General features: G+C 37.5%; 1 protein-coding gene across 7 annotated transcripts in view; it reads right to left on the bottom strand.

Annotated features, from left to right (window-relative positions):
* DLG2 (discs, large homolog 2 (Drosophila)) overlaps positions 1–27,711 on the bottom strand; it is a 766,636-nt gene that overhangs the window by 537,851 nt on the left and 201,074 nt on the right. For all 7 annotated transcript variants that reach the window (XM_014532211.1, XM_005884813.2, XM_014532212.1 and 4 more), the window contains exon 5: positions 7,149–7,318. In XM_014532211.1, coding sequence (XP_014387697.1) covers positions 7,149–7,318 — 170 coding nt within the window. The remainder of the gene's footprint in view (positions 1–7,148; positions 7,319–27,711) is intronic.

Genomic DNA, 27,711 nt, shown 5'->3' with positions numbered 1-27,711 from the left:
AACATGAGGGAGACTTTACCTTGCTTAGGTGGCCCCCACAATCACCAGATCTCAATCCAATTGAGCATTTGTGGGACGAAGTTAAAAGAGCCATCAGGCAGCTGGTTCCACAACCATCAAATCTCACAGAACTGGACAGTGCTATTCATCAGGCATGGTGTCAGATTCCTCTCATCACCTTTCAACATCTCGTGGAGTCAATGCCAAGAAGAATCGCTGCAGTATTGAAGGCAAAAGGTGGCCCAACGAAGTACTGAAGGGGTGGTCATAATAATCTGGCCACTCACGTTCAAATATATTCCACATTCAAAGGCTGTTAAATCACATTGTTTACCCATATCTTCAGAAAAAAATCACTTCTGTTGTGGTAAACAACCTGCTTCCCTTTTTATAATGGTCTGGCCCTCTAGCAACTTCAGCACGAAATTATAGCTAATTTGCCTACAAACATCAGGTGGTCATAATAATCTGGCCACTCAGTGTATGTGCACATACAATGTTAACACCACTAGCTTTTGAATATGTGTATGTGTGTGTGTGTGTGTGTGTGTGTGTGTATATATGTGTGTGTGTGTGTGTGTGTGTACAGAGATCTGAGTTAACACACAAAAATATATTTTGGCTTCATCTGAAACTGCTAAATATTCAAAATTTTTAATTAACTTTCAGTTCATTAATTCAACAAAGATTAATACTCAAATATATATAATATATATTACTCAAATATATGTAATATGTATATATATTATAAGAATGCATTGAGAATTTACAATTATTATCCTGAAAATAACCTTATCAATTAGATACTTAAATATATCAATTTTTCATATGAGGAAGCTGAAGCACAAATAGGTTAAAATATTTGCTCCAGGTCCCATAGCTACTTAATGATGTTTAAGAACATCCACACAACTCATACCATTCTCTGATAACACTTAGAAGTTATGACTTAGCGTGTTCTTGGGAAAGTCACTAGAAAGACTTTTATTGTAAACCTATTGGAAACCACAAGGAAGATTTTCTTCCTTGCCTATTTCTGGTTGCTTGGCAAGTCTAAATGGATTTGCCTAATCACTGCTTCCTGTATATAATTATCCTTTTTTTTTTTCCTCAACAGACTGCCCACACACTGCCAACCCAGCTGCTTGCAATGACCAAATCTGTAACTGTGAGGTGAGGAAAATTTCTATATATTGTTCAGAAAAGACATTCTAAAACAGTATTGCATATTACTCAAATATTCATTACTGAAATACATGGCCATAAATGGCCAGCTGAATGATTACAATTGAATATTGAAAAGGTTAACCCTGCTACAAAGACATAATTATATACACAAGATCATTTTAGAAATAGGAATTTGTACAAATATGGAATAAACACAAGGTATAGAATTGAAAAACTGGAAATTTAATTTTGCCAAAAATTATTCTCTTAAAGAATCCCTTAATATTTTATTTTTACAACAGGAAGGAATAACATTGTTTACCTTGTATCCCATGTAAAAACAAACAAAACAAAAAACAATCCCAAAATAAAAATAGTCTGGGCATTAAAAATGTCCATAAAATTGAGTTAATAGAGCTTTTGGGCAAGATGGTGGCATAGGTAAATGCCAGTACTCACATCTTCCCACAACCACATAAAAATTACAATTAAACTACAGAACAACCTTCATTGAGAACCACCTGAATAACAGAAGTTCTATAACTAAAGATATAAAGAAGAACCATGTGGAGACTGGTAGGAGAAGTGGAGATGCAGAATGGGCTGGTCCCATACCCAGGCAGTTTCTTTTAAAGGTCTTGTGCCAGGGACTTAGACTAACTCACTCTGAAATTCAGCATTAGAGCAGCAGCTCAAAAGGTAACAGGGGCATATGAGGATGAACTGGATTGTCTGGCTGGATGGGCAGCTTTCTCCTAGACCAGTGGTTCTCAACCTTCTTAATGCCACGACCCTTTAATACAGTTCCTCATGTTGTGGTGACCCCCAACCATAAAATTATTTTTGTTGCTACTTCATAACCGTAATTTTACTGTTATGTTGCTACTTCATAACCGTAATTTTGCTACTGTTATGAATCATAATGTAAATATCTGATATGCAGGATGTATTTTCATTGTTACAAATTGAACATAATTAAAGCATAGTTCTTAATCACAAAAAACAATATGTAATTATATATGTGTTTTCTGATGGTCTTAGGCGACCCCTGTGAAAGGGTCATTCGACCCCCAAAGGGGTCGCAACCTACAGGTTGAGAACCACTGTCATAGACAGACATGTTGGCAGAGGCCATTATTCCTTTGCTGAGCCCTCCCTCAACAGAGCTGGCAGGTGGGCACCGTATCTGAGTCTCCATAGACACTGTTAGCCTAAGCCTGGTAATTACCTGAGACCCCACACCACCCAACTTGTCAGGTCACCCAGCCAGTTCCAGTGGCTCTTGCATAAAAATGGCCTGTCTTGGCTCATGCTGCAGACTTAACTAAAATCTCTCAAACAAACAGCATCTGACTTTGGCATGCCCATGCTTCTTGGCAAGAGACCCCAAGCCTTGGTTTGCAGCTTGGTCTCCCCTGGGCACCTCAAAGTCCAGCACAAGTAGAAGCCTTCTACAGAGTGCTTTATAGGTCATACTGGGTGACCCAGGGGAAGGGCAAAGGTGGTGGCTGACCTTGGCCTACAACACCAGGTGGCTTGCACTCAATAAAGGCAGATAAGGACCTGTGGGTGCATTAAGTTTAAATTCTCTGGAGGATTTTGTCTCTCCTGGTTAAGGTGAACCACATCTTCCTTTTTGCCTCGCTGGAATAATAGTAAACTTTATCACACAGCTGATTTCATTCTGTTTGCATTAAAGTGAGTTGACTATATGTCTCTCTTTCCCATTAGAAATTTCTGATTCTCCTATCAGAATCACATCTGATACATTTTCATCCCCTACAGTGCAGAAGAGCCTCCACAAAATGAGTTAAACATTAGTAAAAGTGTCTTTTTTTTAAAAAAAAGTATTTATAATGTTTACATTATTAGAGATGTCCTCCATACACTTCCTTTGTAAAAATTCCTTTTAAATATATCATCATTCAAAAATAAAGAATTACAGGTGCTAAGTGAAGATAAGATTGTAAGGATCACCAGATTTAGGATAGCATCCAATTTAATTATTCAATTTACTCTGATTCAGCACTTCCTGCATTTAAGACGCTGTAATAGGCATTAGGAATTTAAACAAGGACCAAAACAGTTACTCTCCCAATACATCCATAAGCTTTATATAGAGAAACATATCCCCATCTGTGACCTTTGTATGGCGACAGTACAAAAAAGCATAACTGGCCCAGCACAAGCCCAATAGGACCAACAGAACTACTCCACTCCGCAAGGATTTGGCAGGAGTCTGCCTTCAGGAATATACATTTAGTTCGCAGTGTTCTTGTTCTCCTTGTCTCAGTAAACCAAGCCCAGGTATAACCCCATGCCCCTATGCTGGGTACTGCCATTGGGTTATTGCCTGGGTATTTCTGGTTGATTCAAGTTCATCTGTGCTTCCATGTCCCAGGGAAATTCCTACTCCACTCCAGGATCAAAGGAGAAAACAGTTCAGAGCCAAGTAAACCAGCCAGAGGGGGCCCTGGTATCAAAGATAAAGATTAAAAAAAAAGTGTTCCTTATAAAATTAAAGAGTTCTGTCTGTGGATTCTCTAGCCTTTAAGAGCTTTGCTGAGCAGCTGGAGGTCAGCAAGTGACTCAGCTAGCCGGAGGCCTGCTAATGAATGCTAATGCTTTGCTGGGAGCTTAAAACTAGTATTTGCCTTAGGGCTGTGCTGAATAATTGCTGGTAATTGAACTGTAGAAATAGCTACGCATTATTTATATACTAGTGGCCCAGTGCATGGATGTGTGCACATTGAAAGGAAATTAATTGGAAGAAATATTTTAATATCGTTATTTGCCCTTTCTCTAGAATAGAAATGTCAACCAAATTCACGATCAACAATGACAGATCGAAACACATGCATGTGATTGGCACCAGCGAGAGCTTTATATGTATCATGCACTTGCGAGTCAACTTAGCCTTTTATATATACAGAATAAACTTGCTTAATTAGACCAGCTTTCTGCTGTAGCTAAACTTTTTCCAGCCCAGTGAAGCACCCCAACTTCTCTTTCAGGTAATTGTCAGCAACACAGCAGTAAATCTCAACAAAAAGCAGATTATTATTGTAGATCATGCAAGGAGAAAAAAGGGTAAAATATTTAACGGCAGAGTGTCTGACTATATTATGTGCAGTGAGAAAACCTGAAGTCATTTTCAAGGTCCACCATTTCTTACTTCTCTTTTAGTTGTGTCATTTCTAAACTTTCTAAATTTCCGTTTTCTGGCTAATGAAAAGAAAATAGGATTGTTTGAGTCCCCTATCTGCCTACTCCAGGACTTCTGTGAGGATCAAATGAGATGAGGCATGGGAAAACACTTCACAGATATTTGGTTAAAGTGTAAAATAACTGCACTTGGCTATAAAGCAAGTAATGTTCTTGGGCTGAAAAATATCCAAGGAGGCTAGTCGCTAGGGAGAGGAAGCTGGGCGTTGCTATGTGACATCATTACCCGGCACCCACAGCAATCGTTTCTGGGCTGGGCTGAGCTGTGGGCTGCATTTTGTGCCATGGGGTCTCAGCAGCTTTGGCTACGATTTGGTGGGTTGTCTCTCCGGGCTGGTGGTGGGGCCTGTGTCCTACTTGGGGGAAGCCGAGTGTTGCTTTGTCAGTGCCGTTTCTTTGTAAATGGCCAGTGTGTGTCACAGCAGCTCCTGCATTGAGTGTCTGCCCCCCTGGTGGTCAGTGTGCATCATAGCAACTGGTCAAACGGTTGAAGGGACACTTAGCATATTATATAGATAGTATATCTTTTTTAATAGAAATAGCGAAATGCTCATTTTGTTCTGCTTTAGAGTTCCTTGCAAATATGACTTAGTAAACTTGTAGGACAGGATGTCCTTTCGACACTTAGCATATTAGCCTTTTATTTATATAGATAGTATATATTTTTTAATAGAGATAGTGAAATGCTCATTTTGTTCTGCTTTAGAGTTCTTTGCAAATATGACTTAGTAAACTTGTAGGACAGGAAGTCCTTTCTTTCATACCACCAGACACTGTGGTATGGAAATGCTTGACTTCTTTTATTTCGTTTTCATTTTCAGATTTAATTCTGGGGTTCTAATGCATTTTAATTTATCCCATGAAGAATTTTTGAGTATTTTCATCACATTGCCAAATAACTGTTATGAAGGCCAAAAAAATATGTAGCAATGAATACTATAAATAACGTGTAAATGTAGCTAATATTTATTGAGAAGTCATTTTGTGCCACTATGTGAATTGACTCATCTAATCCTCAGAACATCTCTAGGGGCAAACACTATTACTATTCACATTTTGTAGGAGAGAAAATTAGAGCTCAGAAATTTTAAGCAATTTGCCTAAGGTCAAAGAACTAGTAAGCTGCAGAATGTGAAAAATGATGTAAATGGAGACATTTCAAAATGGAGTCAAAGCCACCATCCCAGAGGAACTGCCTTGCTGGTCTTAACACCTCAAACCGTTGGAATGTTTGAAACGGGAAAAATAACCTGGGGATTGGGCCAACCCAGCCTTATATTCCAAACAACTGTTTGTAAAGCTAATAAACAAAGCAGACATTGTGACTAAGAAGACTGCAAATTAAGGACATTCTTTAGAATTAGCACCACCCTGAATAGTTAGAAAATAAACCAGGTTATTTGTACATATAGAAATTTCATCCCTAAATAATTAGCACCAATAGAAATTCCTTCCTTCTATTTATGTAATTATTTCCCTTTATTTTCTCATAAATACCCCCTGCCTTCACCTCATAATTGTAATGCTATTTGGGTTTCTGTCTGAATCAGTGCTTCTAGAAGTACAATACTTTTTGATCTAAAATGAACACTTATTCCCTCTTACTTTGGTTTTTAATTTTTATTTTAACAAGGCCTTGGGTTCATACCTAGTTTTTGGCTCTGGAGTCTGCACTTTTAACCAGCAAGCTCTAGTGCTCATCACATGTCAAATATTAGTTAACTACTTAATTCTCATATACCCCATGGTATAGCTCTACCAATATGATATCTATTTGATAATGAGGAGATTGGTCCAATCAATGTCAATCTGCTAGTACATGAAAGAACTAGGCTTTTAAATTTAGTTCTGTTTGGCTCTTCTGATATTTTAAATCCCATCCACTTCAGCCTCCCAGAGAAGATCGTATAGCTATTATTTTCAATAGCATATTGCATTAGAGATAAAATAGATTTTAAAGGAAAGAGAAGTGATTTACTAAAATATTATAGTAACTATCAACTCATACTCTTCTAAAATATTTAAAACACTTAAGCCAGTTATTAGATTTTTCTAAAATATGTAAAATACTGTTAAACTAATATTGAATGTCATCATTCTGAGAAGCAGAGCTCCAAGGACTATTCCTAAAAATTAAAACAATTATTCATCTCACTGTTTATGTGATTTTCCCAGGGTAACTGCAATTACCTCAAGAGAGGTAATTTTTTTTGAACATTTAAAAAATATATTTTAACTTATTTTGACTATTGCAAATATAAAATGCTATTTAGTATTTGGGTATAACAGATTACAGATTGAGTATTACAAAATCAAAACAAATCCATAAGTGTTATAAAAATATAATTGTTATTTCAGGATAGACTATTTCAATTATTATTATTATCATTGCTACTATTTTTCCAAATGAGAGGGTTAACCATTTATATCTGAAAAATTAGGTAGTATTAATATGCCAGTCAAGTCATGATGATCCACTAGGATGTAAAATTTATAGAAAAATATATAAATGTTTATTGTTATTATTATTTGTAAGGACATTCCTACATAAATGTATTCTTTCCTTGTCTGAGTTCAGATTTAGAGTTTTGATAACCACTTATAATAACCACTATTGCAGGATTCCAGATCTCTTGTTATACACTGAATATTGGAGGATAAAAGAAGAGAGTACATCATAGATGGGTTATAGCATAAACTTTAACAAAATGGTTTGTCACTGGGGTCCTACTGTGAGTCATTTATGGTTTTATTACCTTTAGGTCCTTTGTACAGTTTGATTTCCACAACAGTCTCCAGAATGGGTCGCCTCCTACGCACGTACAGCCGAACAATAGACCCTGCCTCTTTGAGGGCCTCCACCGCTTTACTGTGGGAAACCTCTGACACATCCACCTCGTTCACCCGCAAGATACAATCATTGACCCTGAAAGAAAGGAAAAATGCAAAAGTCAGAAGTGTCCAGGAGAATTCTCAAAGAATATCGTTATGACCTTCTAACCTTATGAAGTGGGGGAGCAAAGAATGTCAGCAATTTTAAAATGCTTAAATTTGGAAAGAATATTTCAAATAAAGAAAATTTAAAAAACACACACCTTAAACTCTTGAGCTTCCCTAGCTTCCCCACATTGGCTAGTCAAGTGCCATCCTAAACTCCAGTCCACTCTGACTAGTTCTGCATCAGGCGTGGTGTAGTTAGAAGGACATGTTTTAAGGTCTCTGCCAGTTCCATCATAATTTTAATTGGCTTTAATTGGTTGGACTGAGGGTTACAGACTTACTACTATGGACTCTATAGGATACCTTTGAAATTAACCCAGTTATTAATTAATAACAGGAAAGGAGTACAGGAAAGGTTAGATGATATAGGAAAGCCATTTGTACAACTTTGTCAGAAGGCTGCAGTTTAACACTCTCCAGGTCTGTTCCTTGCAGATCACTGGGGGAAAGAGACTGCACAGTAGACACATGCCCAGTATGGTCTGGGTGAAGTGGGATGGTGCTTGCATGTCAATCACATCTGGAAACAAACCATTGGCCACAATAGGCCCGGCTACTGTAAGCGTGGGAAGATTGGATATTTAAACTCCAAAACAAAGGAAGTTTTCTCTCTTGGCCCACCTGGCCCCCTTCTGGTCCCGGATCTCTTCCTGTAGGGGGTGTGCTCCCCTGCATTTGCTCATGTGGCCCACAGCCATGTGGACCCCCCACACAATGGATCAATGGATTACAATTAGCCTCATGCTCTGCCAGATTCAGCTCCGCCACGGAACGGAAACTCTGGACACTGGCTTCCAGCTCTGTTGAAACCCCAGCTGCACCTTTTCCAGGACTGGTTTAAGGGAAAGGGGACTTGGGAAACCAAGGGATATAATTTCATGCGAATAAAAATAACTCATTCTCTCGTGCAAGTCTTAGATAATTCTTTTTCTCAAGATATTGTAAGAACCCCACTCGAACTAGCATCAGAGAAGTTCCACCCATGCAATTCTCTGATAACTAGAGACATAACAAATGTGACTTTATAAATTATTTTTTCTTGATTTTTTAGAAAATCCGAAAAATAAAACTATGTAGAAAGAAAACACACACACATATAAAATAAACCTATTAGTTTATTAGTATTCTGGCAAATTACCTTCTATTTTTTGTTTATTTGTTTGTTTGTTGTTTTTTCAAATTCATCTCATAATATTATTGGTGTTGAAGTTCAGATTTCACAAAATTCAAAAAGAATCTCAGACAATTCTTGCCTTAGATACTTACTTTGCTGAGAATTATGATAAAGTCTACATTAAACTTTCTTTTTTGCCATTTTCTCATGGGAAAAAATAACTTGACTTTTCCATAAAATTTATTATTGATATGAAGAAATGGAAGTTCCAACTGGTTACATTTTCTTTATAAAACTTTCAGGAATTTGGATAGAGATTAGATATGATCTCAAGTCTTCCTATTTCAGAATTTGGTCTCTTTCCTCTTAAGACCACATACAGTGAGTCCTCACTTAATGTTGTTGATGAGTTCTTCAACTTTAAGTGAAATGACATAAAAAAAACCACACAATTTTACCACAGACTAATTGATACAAACAAAAGTTAAGTTCTCATAGCATCTCATTATTATAATGAAATGACATTAAATGAACATTGTTTAAGGACCTACTGTACATATAATGTGATGAGCAGATCTATGTATATTGTGTACATCAATTCATAATTATAACATGGGCTCCGGCTACTGTGGCTAACTTGTTGGGCAAACCATGGTTGCTGGTTTGATTCCCAGACAGGGCACATGCCTGGGTTGTTGGCTCCACCCCTGGTGGGGGGTGTGCAGAAGGCAGCCAATTGATGCTGTGCTCTCACATCGATGTTTCTTTCTCTCTCTCCCCCTCTCCCTTTTTCTCTAATAATCAATACACTATTCTTTAAAAAAAATTATAACATGGTAACAGGAGTATTATGCAAAAAGTATGGAAAGAATTTTCCTATCATTTTTGTCCATAACTTTTCTATACCTATTTGAGGACCTGAGTTTTTAGAACTCTTATCTCAATGAGAACCCTAAGTGGCCTCAGAATCCTGAAATGGAACATTTCACTAAGATTTAGTGATGTTATTTCATTCTAACAGATGCTATGGCTTTAATAGGTTTACACATACATTTCCACTCTGACTGACTAAAAAATAATTCACAAAAAATTACCAATTAAAATAGTTTTGAGAATGTAGGCACCACGGGTGCCTGCCTCCCTGGAGTAGCTGGTCCTTTGAGAGTAGGTAATTTTGTCATCTCGTGATAATGCAAAAACATTATGTCTACCATCACCCTATGCTCAGAACACTAATCATATCTTAAAATGCTGCTTGCTGTAAAAAGGAGTGGCTGATATATTTAAAAAATCTGCATGCTGTATCTATTCAAAGAGTAACTTTTTTCCTTTTGTATACAGCATAAATCTTAATTGTCAATTGCTGGGATAACAAATCACAGCCTAAATCAGATGGTTTTTCTTGAACCTGTGGATGAAACAGGCATCCTTAGAGCACTGAGAAGAGCACTGGACTAGTCGTCAGGGGGCTTGGAGTTGAGTCCTAGCAGTGTATCAGCTGTGTGACCATGGTAAATTACTTCATGTCTTTGAACTTCAGCTTCCCACTGAGGAAAGAGGACAGCCATGCCCAGAGTTAGTGGGAGGAGTAACCATATAGATGACATATATGGATGTATGTGTAAATTGGAACACAAGACACATCTGAGAGTTTTAGCTATTGATAGGTGAGTCACAGTTGCTGTGTTCAAGAATTTGTTAAAAGGTAACTAAGATGGATATAATTTCCTATTTAAACATTGGGCTCTTTCCTCTTAGGACCACATAGAGTAAGTCCTTACTTAATGCCGATAGGGTCTGCAACTTTAAGTGTAATGACATACGTCAAAAACAATTTTGCCTTATCACTCTGGTCACTTCACTTATTTGCTCACACTTAGACCAATTATGAAGCACCGATAGTCGTTTTGCAGACAATTCCATTTTACTGCCAAGGTACAGTGTTGGTGACGGCATGAACGTGATTCCTATCTGGGTTTGCCTTTTTCTGGAGCCTATGCTGATATCAAGTTATTCAGAATTGATTGTTTTAAACTGAAAAATAAATTGGGAGTGTGGGGGAAGGAATTTATATTCAAATCCTTAATTAGAAAGGAGAGACTACAACTTCCCTTTTTCCCAATCACTTCAAATAGCATTTGACTATAGCTATTGTAATTAATTTGCTTTCTCTGCCAGTAGATAACCTTTGTGAGTAAAGCCACCACTTACATTCATTTTGAAACATATAAATATATTACTAACTTCAGAAAAATAAATTGTCCCAGTAAGAAGTGCTACCTTTATCATATCTCTGACCCATTGTTTTAGAAAAGCATTTACATACAAATTTCCTCTCTACTCTATCCATGTAATTAAGCTCATAGTTTCACTGCTTGCTGTTTCAGACATAAGTCTACAATATTCTTTTTAGAATAGTCCACGAGATAAAAGGATTCATTTTAATTTTTTCCTAGTTTCATTTCTTTTTGATATTCTGATACATCTACTGGCAGAAAATACCTTAGAAACAAAAAGAACATTTCATCATTAACCTGTCCATGGAATCGCATCTAAATTTTGCACTAAACAATTTAGTAGTCTGGAACATGATATAGTATCACTGAAAAGTCAAACAATATTTAACAAAGTATTTGTTCCATTTTGAAGATATAATTTAAAATCACATGTAATACATACTTTCTTTCATAGATATTAAAGTATGTTCTGTTGTAAAATAAGATTTGTGATTTTATACATCTTAAGGAGGTTAATTTATTTAAAATAATCACTAAATGCTTGTGATTAAAAAATTTAAAAATTTCTGTTCTTTATGCATTTAAAATACTGGAAGGATAAAGTTTCCTCAAAAACTTAAGAATAGACCTACCATATGACCCAGCAATCCCTCTTCTGGGTATCCATTTTCAAAAATTTTGAAAATATTTATTCATGAAGATATATGTACCCCTCTGTTCACTGCGGTATTATTCACAGTAGCCAAGGCAGGAAATCAACCCAAGTGTCCTTCAGTGAACAACTGGATACAGAAGATGTGGTACATACATATAATGGAATACTGCTCAGCCATAGGAAAAGATGGAATACTACCATTCGCAACAACATGGGTGGATCTTGAGAGTATCATGCTGAGTCAGACAGAAAAGGACAAGAATCATATGATTTCCCTCATATGTTGGATATAAAATAGAAAGCAACAAATGGATGAACAAAACAAATAACCAAGAACAAAAATACTCATTAACATAGTATAGTGGTTACCAGAGGGAAAGTTGGAGGAGATTGAAGAGGATAAAGGGAATCACATACATAATGATAGGAGACTAAACTTTGAATGATGAGCACACAATGATATATACAGGTGATGTATTATAACATTGTACAATCTTATAAACAATGTGAACCCAATATATTTAAGAAAAAAATACTGGAAGAAAAGATAAGATTCAGCTGTGGTTCTTTGTGAATGTAGAGATGATGGATATTTTTTTAAAGCATATATAAGGGCCAGGCTAGTGGGGCTCAGTGGTTGAGTGTTGACCTATGAAACAGGAGAACACTGTTTAATTCGCAGTCAGTGTACATGCCAGAGTTGCGGCTTGATCCCCAGTAGGGGACATGAAGGAGGCAGCCGACTGATGATTCACTTTCATCATTGATGTTTCTATCTCCCTCTCCCTCTCCCTTCTCTCTGAAATCAATAAAAATCGATAAGCTATTAAAAAAAGCATATATAGGAAAGAAGCAAAGGCTTGAGAATGTGAGAGAGATCCTCATGGACTCTCCACAGTACTTCTTCACGGTCTACAGTTGTCCTTCCCAAGGCTTAATTGTACAATTATTTTCCTTAGAGAAGATACTCCAAGTGTCTTTCTAATTCATTCCCCTTTTTGATTAAGTAAGCTCAGATAGATCTTTATTACTTGGAAGAAAAAGCACTTTACATGTGTTATATTCCTTAGCTCATTCCTATTTTCCTTTTAATGCTTAATTCAAAATTTATTTTGTCTTTTGGGAAGTCATCTCTGGCTCATTTGTCTAGTCCAGTGTTTCTCCAGTAGATAGCCAATGCAGAATATTAATAGGGTTACTAGACTTAGCAAATTAAAATGTAGGACATCCAGCCAGTTCAATTTGGATTTCAGATAAAAACAATAATTATTATTATTAAGATAAATACATTTTTTAGTGGAAGTATGTTTAAGACCATATTTGGAAATACTTATACTAAAAATTACTTGTGTTTGGCTGTTGTACTATATTTATAACAATATTGTATTTATGAAAGCACTGAACTCTTTTTAAAAAATGATTTTAGGGAGAGGAAGAGAGAGAGAGAGAGAGAGAGAGAAAGAAATATGAATCAGTTGCCTCCTGCATATGCCCCCAATTGGGATTGAACCCACAACCTGGGTATGTATTCTGACCAGGAATTGAACCTGCCAACTTTTGATGTACAGGATGACGTTCCAATCAACTGAGCTATACTGGCCAGGGCTAAACTGCTTATTATACTGAACTGTGGTCTTTGGTTTATTCAAATGGCAAAATGCTTGTCACATAGTGGGAGGTATTTGCACTCTGTACTATGTATATATCTTTTAATCTGAGCAGAAACATTAAAAGGTAGATATTGCTTCCTTATTTCTTCAACAGAAACTAAAGCTTAATGAGTCCTATAATGATAGTAAGTGGTAATCTCAAAGTTCATGCACTGTACCATCCACACCTCTCTGGTTTGGTAAAAATAATTTTGGACCATGGCCAATGTGGCTCAGTTGGTTGGGCATCATCCCATGCACCAATAGGTTGCCAGTTTGATTCCCAGTCAAGGGCACATGCCCAGATTGAGGGCTCCATCCCTAGTGGGGGGAGTGCAGGAGGCAGCCAATTGATGTTGCGCTCTCACAGTGATATTTCTCTCCCTCTCCCTTCCTCTCTCTCTAAAAATCAATAAGCTATTAAAAATAATAATAATTTTGGGACTATTTATCAGCAGGGTGAAAGATCATACTGGAAAGCAGTAAAGCAAAGCCAAGTAACAAAATCTAGATCAATGGTTCTCAAACTCCAGAGTGCATTGGAGTTACTTGGAGGTCTTATTAAATCACACATTGCTGGGCTCCACCCTAGAGAGTCTGGAGCAGGAGAGTGGAATCCATATTTCTAACAAGCTCCTACATGATGTTGGTTGGGGTCTATACTCTGAAAGTCACTGTTCTGGATTTTGAAGGGTCACTCTACTTGGCTCGTGTGTAGTTCCTTTAAAACTGAACAGGTGTATTCAGTCTTATGTGGACCTAACCGATTATGACAAAGGTCCCAAGCTCTGCCTCTGGACCCAATCTCTTCAACCCTGCAGCTTTTCATTATTTGGAATGAAGTCTCTAAGGGAATCTGGGCCGGGAGACTACAGCTGTCATACCACATGAGACTATGAATATGCGAGCCATTTTCCAGTACCCATTTCATATCTGAGGCTCTTTTCCTTCAGCAAAGACAAATTGATAGCTACTTCATTCTCCATTTAAAAAACAGGGCTTCTGCTCTAGTCTCCAAATTCTGGGTGAGAGTTACTCAGGTTTATGATCCATAGAAGCTATCTCCTAAAATGAATATACTGTTTTTCTCTTTCCATTTACCACTTCATTTCCCTTATATAAAATGCTCGTAGGATTCTCTGCAGCTGTCATCTGGGAAAGATCACAGCTTTCCACAAGGGGGGAAGAAATTGCTATTTCAGCATCAGTAATTGGTCTTTTGACACTTTGCCTGAAAAGCAGAGAGGCCAGTAACAAATCTCAAGCCAGGTAAATTAGTGAACACAACATGGGAAAGAGGCAATAGGACTAGAAATCACTTAGCCCACTAGTCCAATACTCCGTGCACAGATGGGAATGCATGTCAGCTTTCATGAAATAAGGCTCTGGTATTTCCCAAATGGATTACTGCAGTAGCCTTCCAGTTAGTTTTCCTGATTCCAAGTTAACGAGTCCATTTCATTCTGACACATGACCCCAGGTCAGCTCCAACTTCCTAAAGCAACCCTACCATCAACTGATAACTTCCTATAGCAACCCTACGGTCATTTCCTTTTCTCTCAAATTTCATCAAGAATTACTTAGCCTATATAAAACAAAAGCTGTGTTTAATTTATCTTCGTGTTCTTAGTGTCTTGTACACAGTTGTTACTTAAGAATACTAGTAAATGAGCATCATGGAAGGGTCTCTAAATCTGGCCTCTTTTTATACCTCTCAAACCCCTGCACCAGCCAATCTTCATCCTCACTGTCCTGAGAACATAAAGAACTCATTCTTGCCTCTCCATTTTATTTCATGGTGCTTTCTGCCTCCCAAATGCCCACTCCAAATCAGCCCTATTCAAGCTCAGGGCACACTCCATAGCCTCATAAAGTATTTCTTCATCATTCAACTTATCATTGCCCATAATTCCTGAAGTACAAACAAACACATGGTAGCTTCTCATAAATTGGAAACCAGTATAGATTTTTTTGAAAAAAAATTAAAAATAGAACTACCATATGATCCATCAATTCCACTTCTGAGTATTTATCCAAAGGATATAGTACACTAATTTAAAAATATATATGCAACCCTATGTTCTTTGCAGAATTACTTATACTAGCTAAGATATGGAAATAACCTAAGTGTCAATTAATGAGTGGATAGGTAAAGACGATGTGATATATCATTTGGTACCCCTGCAGAATCTAAAAGTGAGTACTACACATTAAGCGATACATTTTAAAATGCTGAATTTGATTTCCTATTTTTTATACTCAAATCTACTCCAATCCCATACATTTATATGGACCAGCATATATAAAATTCTAAGTTATACATTTTCTTATTCTACTTTGATTTGATTTTATAATATTGATGAACATTTCAGTGAAAAGTTGAGCATGGTATGGTGGGAATAATACTGAGTTATAAACCAGATGTGAATTCTAATCTTGGTTCTTCCACTTTCCATTCAATTGAGTCTTTTTTTTTTCCATCTCTGTGTTTGAGCTTAATGATTTTGAAATTCTCTTCAAGCTCTAGTGTCCTAAGTTCAAGGTCAGCCTGGCCACTATCTATCTCTACTTGGAAGTCTGGAGTACTCTTCAAATGGAGCATGGAGCCAAACTATCCTTATCTCCACTCCACTGAGCACTCTTTAGTTCATTTTTATTTTGTATCAAGGTAAATCATTCCATCAACAAAAATAGAGTTCTCCTCTCTCAGCCACACATCCAATCTGTCACCTCTATATATTTTTTTAAGATTTAGAGTTTTTCCTCTATCCCCACTTATCCTATTTAAGATCTGGCCCTTACTGTCAGTCACCTAGATTCTGGGGAAAAATTTGTAACTAGTCTTTTTGCCTCTAATTTTGCCCCCTTTTTTTATAATCCATCTTCCAGTTATTGCCAGAACGGTGTTACTGAAATACATAGGGTGTCCCAAAAATGCATGCACACACTTAGAATAATTATAAAGGCAGTGTTTATTAAAATATACTTCACTTTCGAAATTGAGCTATGAGCTGTTAAAGTGTGTATACATTTTGGGGGACACCTCGTATACCTGATTTGCTTTATTCCCCTGTTTAATAGACTTCAACTGCTCTCCATTTCCTACAGCAGATTTTTCAAACATCTTTAACATCTCAACAAAGAAGCTCTTTCTTCAAATCTTACCCAGAAGCCATAATATATATTTATAATTGTTTATATAGAACAAAGACAAAGTTTCTGTGATCTCTGCAGTGATGAGAAAAGGGAATCAGAGCACAGTCTATTGGAAAGCCCTCATATATGATCCCTCCGAGGGCTCTGAGGAATTCTGAGTCCAGGTACCATATATGAATGAGCAGGGGCTAGGGAGCACTGAAAGAATCCCAGGGCGGGCCCTTTCTCCAAGCCAAGTGCCCTGGTGCTGACCTGTGTCGCCTGAAGTAGGTATCATATTCTAATTCACATAAAGGCTTCCTATGGTCTTATGGTCCAATACTCACAGGGCTCTGTGGAATATAGATGGAGTCTACCAGTCCAGGTACCATATATGAATGAGCAGGGGCTAGGGAGCACTGAAAGAATCCCAGGGCGGGCCCTTTCTCCAAGCCAAGTGCCCTGGTGCTGACCTGTGTCGCCTGAAGTAGGTATCATATTCTAATTCACATAAAGGCTTCCTATGGTCTTATGGTCCAATACTCACAGGGCTCTGTGGAGTATAGATGGAGTCTACCTGTTTGTGTGTGTGTGTGTGTGTGTGTGTGTTTTAATAAAGCTCAAAGACCTTCACATAACTCATAAGTCTTTCTACATACAATCTGGTTGCTCTTTACTGTCCCAGTCCTGTCTGTTGCTATATCATTACAGTTTCTCTAAACATCATGCAGGTTTATGATCCAGGCCTCTTCTTCTATCTGGAATAGCCACATCCAGACCCCACACTTTTGTGAGTACCTTACCAAGTTTTTAAAGACTAATGCTCATTCTGAAATCACTCTACAGTTTACCAGTAGGATAGAAAAAACAAACAATTAAAATTCAGCATAAGTGCAAGAGAAATTAGGCTCTTGCAGAAGCATAAAATGGGAGAACCTTATCTAGTTTAGGGAGGCCAAGGAAAACCTCTTGGGGCAACTGAGGTAGCTGAGATCTGAAAGCCAAAAAGAAGTTAACCAGGGGAATAAGACAGGGAGAGTTGACCCAGGGATAGCTTTGTGGCTGGTAAGGTGAGGATCAGAGATCAAGTCTTGAAGGAATGTTAAGGAATTGAATTTAAGCTTAAAGGCAACAAACAGTAATTGTAATGCTTACATTTTAGAAAGAGCTCTCTAGGTAGAGTGTGGAGATGTGGAGACTTAATTAGATTTTTGTGGTGGATTAAGAGCAAAATATTGTTAATAGAGGCCATTATATAATTGTGATAAAAGTGATGGTAACTTGGATCAGACAAGTTGCAGTGACAATCAAAATAGAGAGAAAGGGACAGATGAGGGGCCTAATAAGAATCTACTAGATATGCTAATGGGTTGGATGTATGAAGTGTGGAATAGGAGGAAACATTTTGCTTAAATGTTTATCTCTAACTATAAAGAGTGAGTCACTTGAGTTGAGAAATTCTATCTTATTCATTTTTGCATCTTTAGTGCCTACTATGGTGCCAAGCACAGAGTTGGCACTGAATATATGTTTGATAAATAATTTTACAAGTGAAGAAGTTAGTCTATGATATCTTCACTGACAGTATCCATGTCTTTCCCTCATCTTTCCCAGTGTTTTTTTCCCATGAGAATGTGTATCTTCTCATGTCATCTCACTCATCCTGCCATAAATATAATCAACTCACAGTTAATCTTTCTAAGAAACAGGCTATCATTCCCAGGCATATTTGTATTAAAAAAATGATAAAGAGAGGCTTCTGATCAAGATGGCTGTGTAGGTAAATGCAATTTTTCAACCTCCCACAACTACATCAAATTTACAACTGAACTATAGACCAACCATCCAGAAATGCCTGAAATCTAGATGAACAGAAGTCCAATAGCTAAAGATATAAAAAAGAAGCCACTCTGAGATTGGTAGGAGAGGGCGATACAGAATGGGCAGGTGCTATACCCATGTGTGGCAGTTAAACATCAGGATGGATGTCTCAGCTGTGGGTGTCCCCCTTGAGGAGACAGGGGTTCCAGCTTCATACCAGGCCCCCCAGCCCAGGTTTCCAATGCTGGGAAGAGAAATGCTGAGTTGTGGCTGAGTGAGATGGAAGGCTGCTAAAGTTTTAGGCATTCCTCTTAGAGGGGTCACATACTAAATTTCTCAGACTAACTTACTCTGAGCTCTAGTGCTAGGGTGGCAGTTGGAGGGGTGGGGGGATGTCTTGGACGTCCAGGGAGGAGTTGATTGTCTGGTATCTGGCGAGGGTTAGAGGGCCAGTTTTCTCCCAGATGGAGGTGCTGGTGGAGGCCATTGTTTCATTGCTGGGCCCTCCCCCACAGAGTTGGAAGGTACCATATCTGAGTCTCCATCAGCCTGGCTAACATTGTTAGCTCTGCTGTGGTGAGAGCTCATGCCATTCAACTTGCACAAGTGGCTTTTCCATACAGTCTATGTTGGCTCATGTTGCAGACTTCCCTGAAATCTCTCAAATAACCACAAACCCAAATAGGCAGCATCTGACTTCAGAGAGCTTCATATCTGTTGCTAAGCTGCAGCCAGCGTGGATTCGCAGCTGGCCTCTCCCAGGCAACTCCAAGCCCAGCACAAGAAGCAGCCATTTGTAGATTGTTTTGTATCTCATTCCCAGTGGCATTGGGAAGGAAACAGCTGCATCTGGCCTTGACCTGAACCACCCGGTTGGCCCCAGATCCAACACACAGTGGGGACAACTTCAGACCACACCAAAGCACACCCAAACGCCTCCACAAGTGACACACTCAAGGGGTGGACTCAGCGGGAACCAGAGCCCCAGTGCAGTGAGTCCTGTTTTGTGGGGTTGGCCCCTCACAGCCAATGCCCAACAGTGGTTGTAGCCAGTCCTCTCAGCTGATCAGCTTGGTGGTAAATCCCTCCCATTGACAGCGCTCATTGAGTGTATCAACAGCACTCAAGGCTCAGCTACAACAGGAGGGTGCACACAGCTCACACCTGGGACTGCTGGCTTTGGTAATCAGGGAGGCTATGCCATTGGGCCGCACAGGACATCTATTATATAAGGCCATTCTACCAAGATCAGGAGATGTATTAGCTCTATCTATCTAATACATATATACAAACACAGGGAGGCAGCCAAAACGAGGAGACAAAGAAACATGTCCCAAATAAAAGAACAGAAAAAAAAAACTTCAAAAAAAGAACTAAATAAAATGGAGACAAGCAATCTACCAGATCCATAATTAAAAATTTTGGTTATAAGGATGCTTACTGAAATTAGGGGAAGAGCAGATGAACTTAGTAAGAACATCAACAAAGAGATAAGAAACATAAAAACAGAACTAGAAAACATAAAGAAAAACTGGTCAGAAATGAAGAATACATTAACTTAAATGAAGAATACAGGCAAACAATAGTAGAGTAGATGAAGTGGAGGATCAAACAGCAAGTTGGAAGATAAGGAAGCAAACACCCAATTAGAACAGCAAAAATAAAGAAGAATAAAAAAAGTGAGGATAGTGTAAGGAGCCTCTGGAACAACTTCAAGTGTGCCAACATGTGAATCTTGGGGGTGCTGGAAAAAGAGAGAGAGAGCAAGAAATTGAAAACCCATTTGAAGAAATAACGACTGAAAATTCCCCTAACGTGGTGAAGGAAATGGACATATAAGTCCAGGAAGCACAGTGAGGCCAATAAAAGATGAAGCCAAAGAGGCTCACACCAAGACACATCAAGATTAAAATGGCAAAGGTTAAAGACAAAGAGATAACTTTAAAGGCAGCAAGAGAAAAGCTGTTAGTTATATACAAGAGAGCTTCTATAAAACTGCCACTTGATTTCTCAACAGAAACTTTGCAGGCCAGAAGGTATTGGCAAGAAATATTCCAAGTGATGAAAAGCAAGAACCTACAGCCAAGCTATCTTACTAAGAATCTACCTAGCCAAGCTATTATTCAAAACCAAAGGACAGATAAAGAGCTTCCCAGACAAGAAAAATCTCAAGAATTTAAACACCATCAAAGCAGTATTACAAGAATGTTAAAGGGTCTTCTTTAAGAAAAAGGAGAGCAAAAAGATAAAATACGAGTAATAAAATGACAAATATATATTTATCAACAATGACTTTAAATGCAAATGGATTAAATGTTCCAATCAAAAGACATATGGTGGCTGAATGAATAACAAAACAAACACATATGATGTTTACAAGAGACTCACTTCAGATTAAAAGACACACAGAATAGAGAAACCAAGATGGCGGCATAGGTTAACGCCGGAGTTTGCTGCCTCGAACAATCACTTCAAAAATCAACTAAAAGGATGGAACGGACATCACCCAGAACCACAGGAAGGCTGGCTGAGTGGAAATCCTACAACTAGAAGGAAAGAGAAATCCATACCGAGACTCAGAGGAGGCGCAGTGCTGAAGTGAAATACTAAGGTACAGAGTGCATGTGGAGCGGGCTGGCGGCAGAGGGCGCGGTTGTTGTTTTCAATCGGGAGGGAGTTTCAGACTCTGAGCTCCAGATCCGGGAATAATCTGAACAATAAAGATTTAATTTAAAAAAATAAAAAAAATAAAAGACATACAGAGACTGAAAGTAAAGAGACGAAAAAATCTATTTCATGAAAATGTAAATAAAAATTTTAAAAAGCTGAGGTAGCAATACGTATACCAGCCAAAATAGACTTTAAAACGAAGGTTATCATAAGAAACAAAGAAGGACCCAGCAATTTCATTTCTGGGTATTTATCCAAAGAAACCCAGAACACTAAATTGAGAAGACATATGCATCCATACAGACATTGCAGCACTTTTTACAATAGTCCAGATAGGAAAACAACCTAAATACACGTCAATAGATGAATGGGTAAAGAAGAAGTGGTGTAAATATGCAATGGAATATGACTCAGGTATAAAAAAGAATGAAATCTTGCCATCTGCAACAACATGTATGAACCTAGAGGGTATTGTACTAAGTGAAATAAATCAGGTAGAAAAAGACAAATGCCAGACGATTTCACTTATGTATGGAATCTAAAAAACAAAATAAACAAATAAGCAGAACAGAAACTGACTCATTGATACAGAAAACATTTTGATGGTTGCCAGATGAGAGGACAGTTGCTGGGATAGGTGAAAAAGGTAGAGGAATTGAGAAGTACAAATTGGCAATCACAGAACAGTACAGCATAGGGAATATAGTCAATAATATTATAATAACTATCTATGATGTCAGATAGGTGCTGGATTTATTGGTGTGATCATTTCCTAAGTCATATAAATATCTAATTATGGGGTTGGACACCTGAAACTAATATAGTGTTGTACATCAACTGTAATGAAAAATAAAAAAAAAATTATTTAAAATTAAGAATAAATAAATAAGAATTCCAGTGAGAGGACAAGGTCTAAACAAAAGCAATTGATCACCAATGATCAGAATTCAAATGTCAGTTGAAAGATATATCTAACACACTCACATGAACATTCAATCTATATTTATTGAGCATCTGCTATACAGAGCCAGGTATTATGTAGGCACTGAGGACACAGTGGAGAATGAGTAACAAACCAACAGCCCCTGATGTAGAGGCTTGGGAGGAGATGATTAAAAGACCCCAAATCGAATTACAGGTTCAGCAGACTATATGATTTACATAGGAGACTTGTTTTAGCTTAAACGCATATTTTAACCTTTAGATTTTATTTTAATTTCAAGGTTTTTAAAATTACTTTCATGATTAATTATTGGAGTTCAATTTTCATAGAAAGGGGAGAATTGAACCATAAGCAAGAATTCTAATATATCATATGGCAAACTGCTTGTAATCCTGTCCCTTATTTTGAAGTGTTCCTCATTTATGAATATAAAAGTTGTGCCTTAATGTCCCCCCATGGGAAGCGTGAAATATCTTATGAGCCAATTGACATTCTGTACACTTCTACTTATGCAGAGCAAGTACATATTATTTGATGGCAAGTGATGTAGGCAGTTTATGACATGTAGAAATATTTAAGAGCCCTAACCGGTTTGGCTCAGTGGATAGAGCAACAGCCTGTAGACTGAAGGGTCCCAGGTTTGATTAAGGTCAAGGGCATGTACCTTGGTTGCGGGTACATCCCCAGTAGGGGGTGTGCAGGAGGCAGCTGATCGATGTTTCTTTCTCATCAATGTTTCTAACTCTCTATCCCTCTCCCTTCCTCTCTGTAAAAAAAATCAATAAAATATATTTAAAAATACTTAAGAAAAAAATTTTCAGCATTTTACAATTATAAATATTAAATCTCATGGTGAGTAAATTCATTGGTTGTTATAGGAAACCAGTTTTTAGCATTCATACAGTTCAATAATAAACTTAATTCATTTGATTTTTTATTTATTGTCCTTCCCTATGAGAATGTAAGTTCTAGAAATGAAATCTTGTTTCTAATTTTCCCTTTTTTTTAAAAAAAATATTGATTTCAGAGAGGAAGGAAGAGGGAGAGATAGAAACATCAATGATGAGACAGAATCATTGATCAGCTGCCTCAAACTGTGACCTCCTGGTTCACAGGTTGAGGCTCAACCAGTGAGCCATGCTGGCTGGCCTCTAATTTTCCCTTTTTTATTGCCAGTGTCTGACACAGCTCCTCACACAATAAGGCACCACCATCCACTCCATTTTCCATTTTTCTTTACTTCCCTCATCCTCCATCTCTAAGCCATCAGCAAGATCAGTTGCTTCTAACTCCAAAATATATTCTGATCCATCCATTTCTCTCCATCCCTACTACTACCACCAAGCCCAAGTTACCATCACTTCTGTCTGGATACACTGGTTCCTGTTCTCTGTACATTCTCTACATGGTAGCCAGAGTACCCAGTTTTTAAAATTTAAGTCAGATGGTGCCACTCACCCCTGCTTAAGCCCCTCAGGTCCTTCCTATAGTACATAAAGTAAATTCAAGCCCCTTAACTGTCTTATCTATCCTACTGGCTCCCATTTCTTCCTGTGTTCTCATCTTTACCTATCTTGCTTTTGTCCCCTTCACACCAGCTATACTGGCCCTACTTCTGTTTCTAATATGTGCCTAACTCAATCCTGCTTTAGGGAACTTGTACTTACTATTCCTTCAGCTTTAAAAGGGAATGATACAGATCATTCCCTTATTTTTGCTGGACAAGTTTCTTTTTGTCCTTAAGAGCTTAACCTTAAATATGACCTCCTCAGAGAAGCCTACCTTGATCACTCACTATGAAGTAGTCACCAGCCACTCCTCTATATAACTATGCTTCATTCTCTGCATAGCACTTATTATTTGTGCTATGTTGTATATTTGTTTATCTTCTGCCCAGCAGACAAAAACATAGTAAGCTCCTTAGAGCAGAAATGTTGTCTGTCTTGTTGACCATTTTATACTTAATGCCTAGGACAGTGCCATAGCAGGCACTCAATAAATAGTTGAAACAAATGAATGAATGAATGAATGAATGAATAAACAAGTAAATAATAGTTCCCCGTTAGCTTGGATTGGATTTGTCAACAAGAAGAATTTATAATCTTGCTGCCCAAATTTGAATACTGATAGCTCTATCTTGAAGACCACCTTAAATTCAAACCCATAATTATTAGAACCACTTAATATTGTCAAAAACTGAGCAATTCTCTATACAAATGATAATGTTAAATTGCCTGGAGATACTAATTTTTGAGGATAGATGATTAGTGATGCTGTTTCCTGACCTTTTCTGAGATACAATAATCAGCTGTTATTGTTTACATGATTTACATGATTTCTTAATACCCATACCCTCATGTCTTTCTAGGCTAATTCGTGCTTCATAAAATAAATTCAAATTAATTTTTGTGATGAAAACTCTGACACATTTTAAAACACTAGACATATTTCGTGATTTTATAACCACAGCCCTGGTTTCCTGGTTTCATGTTTAAACTGGTCTTTAAAAATAGTCCCTTGTACTTGTCTCAGTTGTGGAGGTAAAATTTGGGGAGGGAATCACCAAGTCCAGTCAAAGGGTTAAGTACTGGGACGGTGACTCAGGCAGGGACTCGGGATTCCAGGGAAGTCTCCTAGCCTGGGATGGGATGGAATGAGGGTAGGGGCTGAGCTGAGTCTTTTTAAAGGAGCAAGAGTCAGTCTGGTGACATGCAGGGGACATGGCACTTCAGACAGAGGGGAGAGCATAAGTAAAAAGAGTAAAAACAGAGGAGAGGACAGCACCGTGATGGCGAACCTTTTGAGCTCGGCGTGTCAGCATTTTGCAAAACCCTAACTTAACTCTGGTGCCGTGTCACATATAGAAATTTTTTGATATTTGCAACCATAGTAAAACAAAGACTTATATTTTTGATATTTATTTTATATATTTAAATGCCATTAACAAAGAAAAATCAACCAAAAAAATGAGTTCGTGTGTCACCTCTGACACGCGTGTCATAGGTTCGCCATCACTGTTTTAGAGCATGGGTGACCAGGGGACTCTCCGGGAGGTAATTGCATTGAAGATCTTTAAATGAGAGGAGGGCCGAGGTAGTAGGGCGGCAGGGGAGAGTAGCTTCCAGAAGATAAAGGGGATCAGAACGAGATGCAGAAGTAAAACCACACGTTTCGCAGGACTACTGTGGCAACAAATGTAGGAACCACTGCGAACAGTGTTTATAAAACAGTCTAACAATATTCTGTTTTATTCTTAAAGCCTAGAAATATGCCGGGGAGGTATCCCTACATTTCCAATAAAAAAATCTGAGGATTAGACAAGTTAAGTAACTTCCTTAAATTCATGCAGCCGATGAAACAAAGATAAAAATTACACATTAGTTTTATGGCTCCTGGTCTCATGTTCTTGCCATTTATCACTCCTGCTTACGCTGTTGTCACTTGGTCTTTCTATTACAATTGTCTGGCTAAACCTCAGTCCTGACTGAACCCAACCATCCATCTTGCTCATTGCCTTTTCCGGAGTAGCTGAACACTGAAGTGCTGGGAAAAATCCACGGATGACAGGAGTTGCCATAAATTCATGATCTCTAAACACCCTGGTCTCTTTGCTATCCCTCGTTCTGCAATGACAATAGCTAAACCCTTCCTTTCCTACACCACTTCCAGAAGATACACTTGCTTCATACTTCCAAGAGAGGAAAAAGAAACCATGTGATGGGAAGTCTCTCAATTTCTTATGCTGAATTTGCATACCTAACTACATGCAACCCCATAATCTCCCCTCTTCCTGTTACAAGGAAGAAAGTGCCCCTTCTGATACCAAAGGCCCATCAATTCACATTTTCTTAAATACTTCACTCGATCATTTATCTCCTACATCTCCTTTATATCCTGCGTCTTCAAACTTAGCCTCTCTATCATTTTCTGAATATTCAAACATGCTCTGCTATCTCCTATCTTTTGAAAAGCTTCCCATTGAACTAACATCTCCCCTTGGCTACTGTCTTGTCTCTTTCCTCTTCACAAATCAAGTTTATCAAAAGAGCTGTCTTCATACACTCTCTATTCCTTCCTTCCCAATCTTCCTTTATCCCATTCTAATTTGAGTCCTCTCATAATGCCCCTTCCAAGACAAATACAGAAAATGTTCCCAATAAAGTCAGTAAACTGGTTTTAGCTGAAGTTAACATAATTTCCTTACTCCTCATCTTAGTAGATCGCACAACAATGTTGAGGCCAGTTGTTCCTCCCTTCCTAAAGCACTCTCCTGGCTTCTGTGACTCTCCTGCTTTTCTTCCTACCACTCTGCTGGCTTGTTTTTAAATCCTCATCTTAGTTCCACTCTAACCTATTGATTTTCATACTTAAAAAACAAAAGCAAGAACAACAAAACAACGTATGCTCTGTTTTGCATGCTTTATGTTGACATCTAGTTTTTTTCATTATAAATTTAAATAATAACAAAATATATAATTCCTGGCCTATTGTGAATTGTAAAATTTTACTTGAAACTGTCATATCTTTATTTCAAATGTAGATAGTGGAATGTAAATATATACTGCTTTGAAATCTATGCTCACCAACTTAAAATATAAATTAAGATATTTTTGAGCAGTTGGAAATTTACATTGTTGCTCTTTCTTCCTTGAACTTATGTTTTATTTCACTTCCACTCTTATCCTCATATATTTTATGTTAGAATTTCTTATATGGATGTCATTGCAACATACTTATATGAAAAGAAGTGTGGGTAAAAATATCAATCTATGATTATTTTCAAACTTTTAAAAATATGAAACTCTAAATGTTAAACATTTTCATGTGGACTGAGTTATTGTGATGATTATTAACCATACACATTGGTCAGAATACCCTAAACATATTGTGAATTTCAATTTATAACTCTAAAATAATAAAAACAGAATTGTATTGATTTGTTTTTAATGGGTTAAGTAGAGCTTTCTCAGATTAGTTCATGTTTCCATTGACAACTATGAATTAGGGTTAGAATGAGACAATATCCCAAATTTCTATTTTTCATTCTACAAATGTAAATGCTGAAAAACTTGCTCACAGAAACAAGTGGATCAGAATGGAAAGAGAATTTTGAATTACTTCCAAGTTATATGCCCAAAATCCAGTGATATAAATGTAAATGTTGAAAAATCTTGTTCATAGAAACAAGTGGATGGGAATGAAAAAAGAATTTTGCATTCCTCCCAAATTCTGTGATTGAAACTATTTTAATAATCTACCAGATGATGATTGGTTTTCAATTTTATTAAGAACAAAGAATGGAAAACCATATGACTTATAGAAAAGATTAATTACCCATTCATTAGAGTAACTGGCTTTCTCATCCCGGACAACAATATTTCAGATTATTATTTACGCCTAGCAGTAAAGTATTACTGTTAAATAAGTAGTAAGATAGTACTAAATAGTAAATAATAGTAAGTAGTAATTGCAGTCATAGTAGGATCAGGAATGGGTCAGGCATATGCCTATGATTCATAAAGGTGGAGAAGAGCAATTATAAATTGCAACATGGAAAAGAAGAATTAGTATGAAGCTGAAGGCAGCTTCTTGGGCAAATCAAAATAAAGATCTGAAATAAAGATCTGAAAAGTGAGTCCCACAAACTTATCCATGTACTTCTGGCTGTATGCATTTTTCAATTTTAAAATCTCTGGTCTAACCTTCATCCAAATGTTTGAATAATTCAAGACTTAGTCCTAAATCCTCTTCTCTTTTTATTCTACATGTTTTCAAGGTAATCTCTTAATTTATTTGGCTTGAAAAATTCACAGTTATGTCTCTAGCCAGATCTCTCAGAGTTTTGATCTGTTTGTTCAACTGCCTATTTTAGTGGTTCTCAACCTTCTGGCCCTTTAAATACAGTTCCTCATGTTGTGACCCAACCATAAAATTATTTTTGTTGCTACTTCATAACTGTAATGTTGCTACTGTTATGAATCATAATGTAAATATCTGATATTCAGGATGGTCTTAGGCGACCCCTGTGAAAGGGTCGTTCGACACCAAAGGGGTCGCGACCCACAGGTTGAGAACCCTGGCCTATTTGATATCTC

The sequence above is a fragment of the Myotis brandtii genome, unplaced genomic scaffold (genome assembly GCF_000412655.1).
Source record: "Myotis brandtii unplaced genomic scaffold, ASM41265v1 scaffold86, whole genome shotgun sequence".
NCBI lineage: Eukaryota > Metazoa > Chordata > Mammalia > Chiroptera > Vespertilionidae > Myotis > Myotis brandtii.
This window is presented reverse-complemented; position numbering and strand designations above follow the sequence as displayed.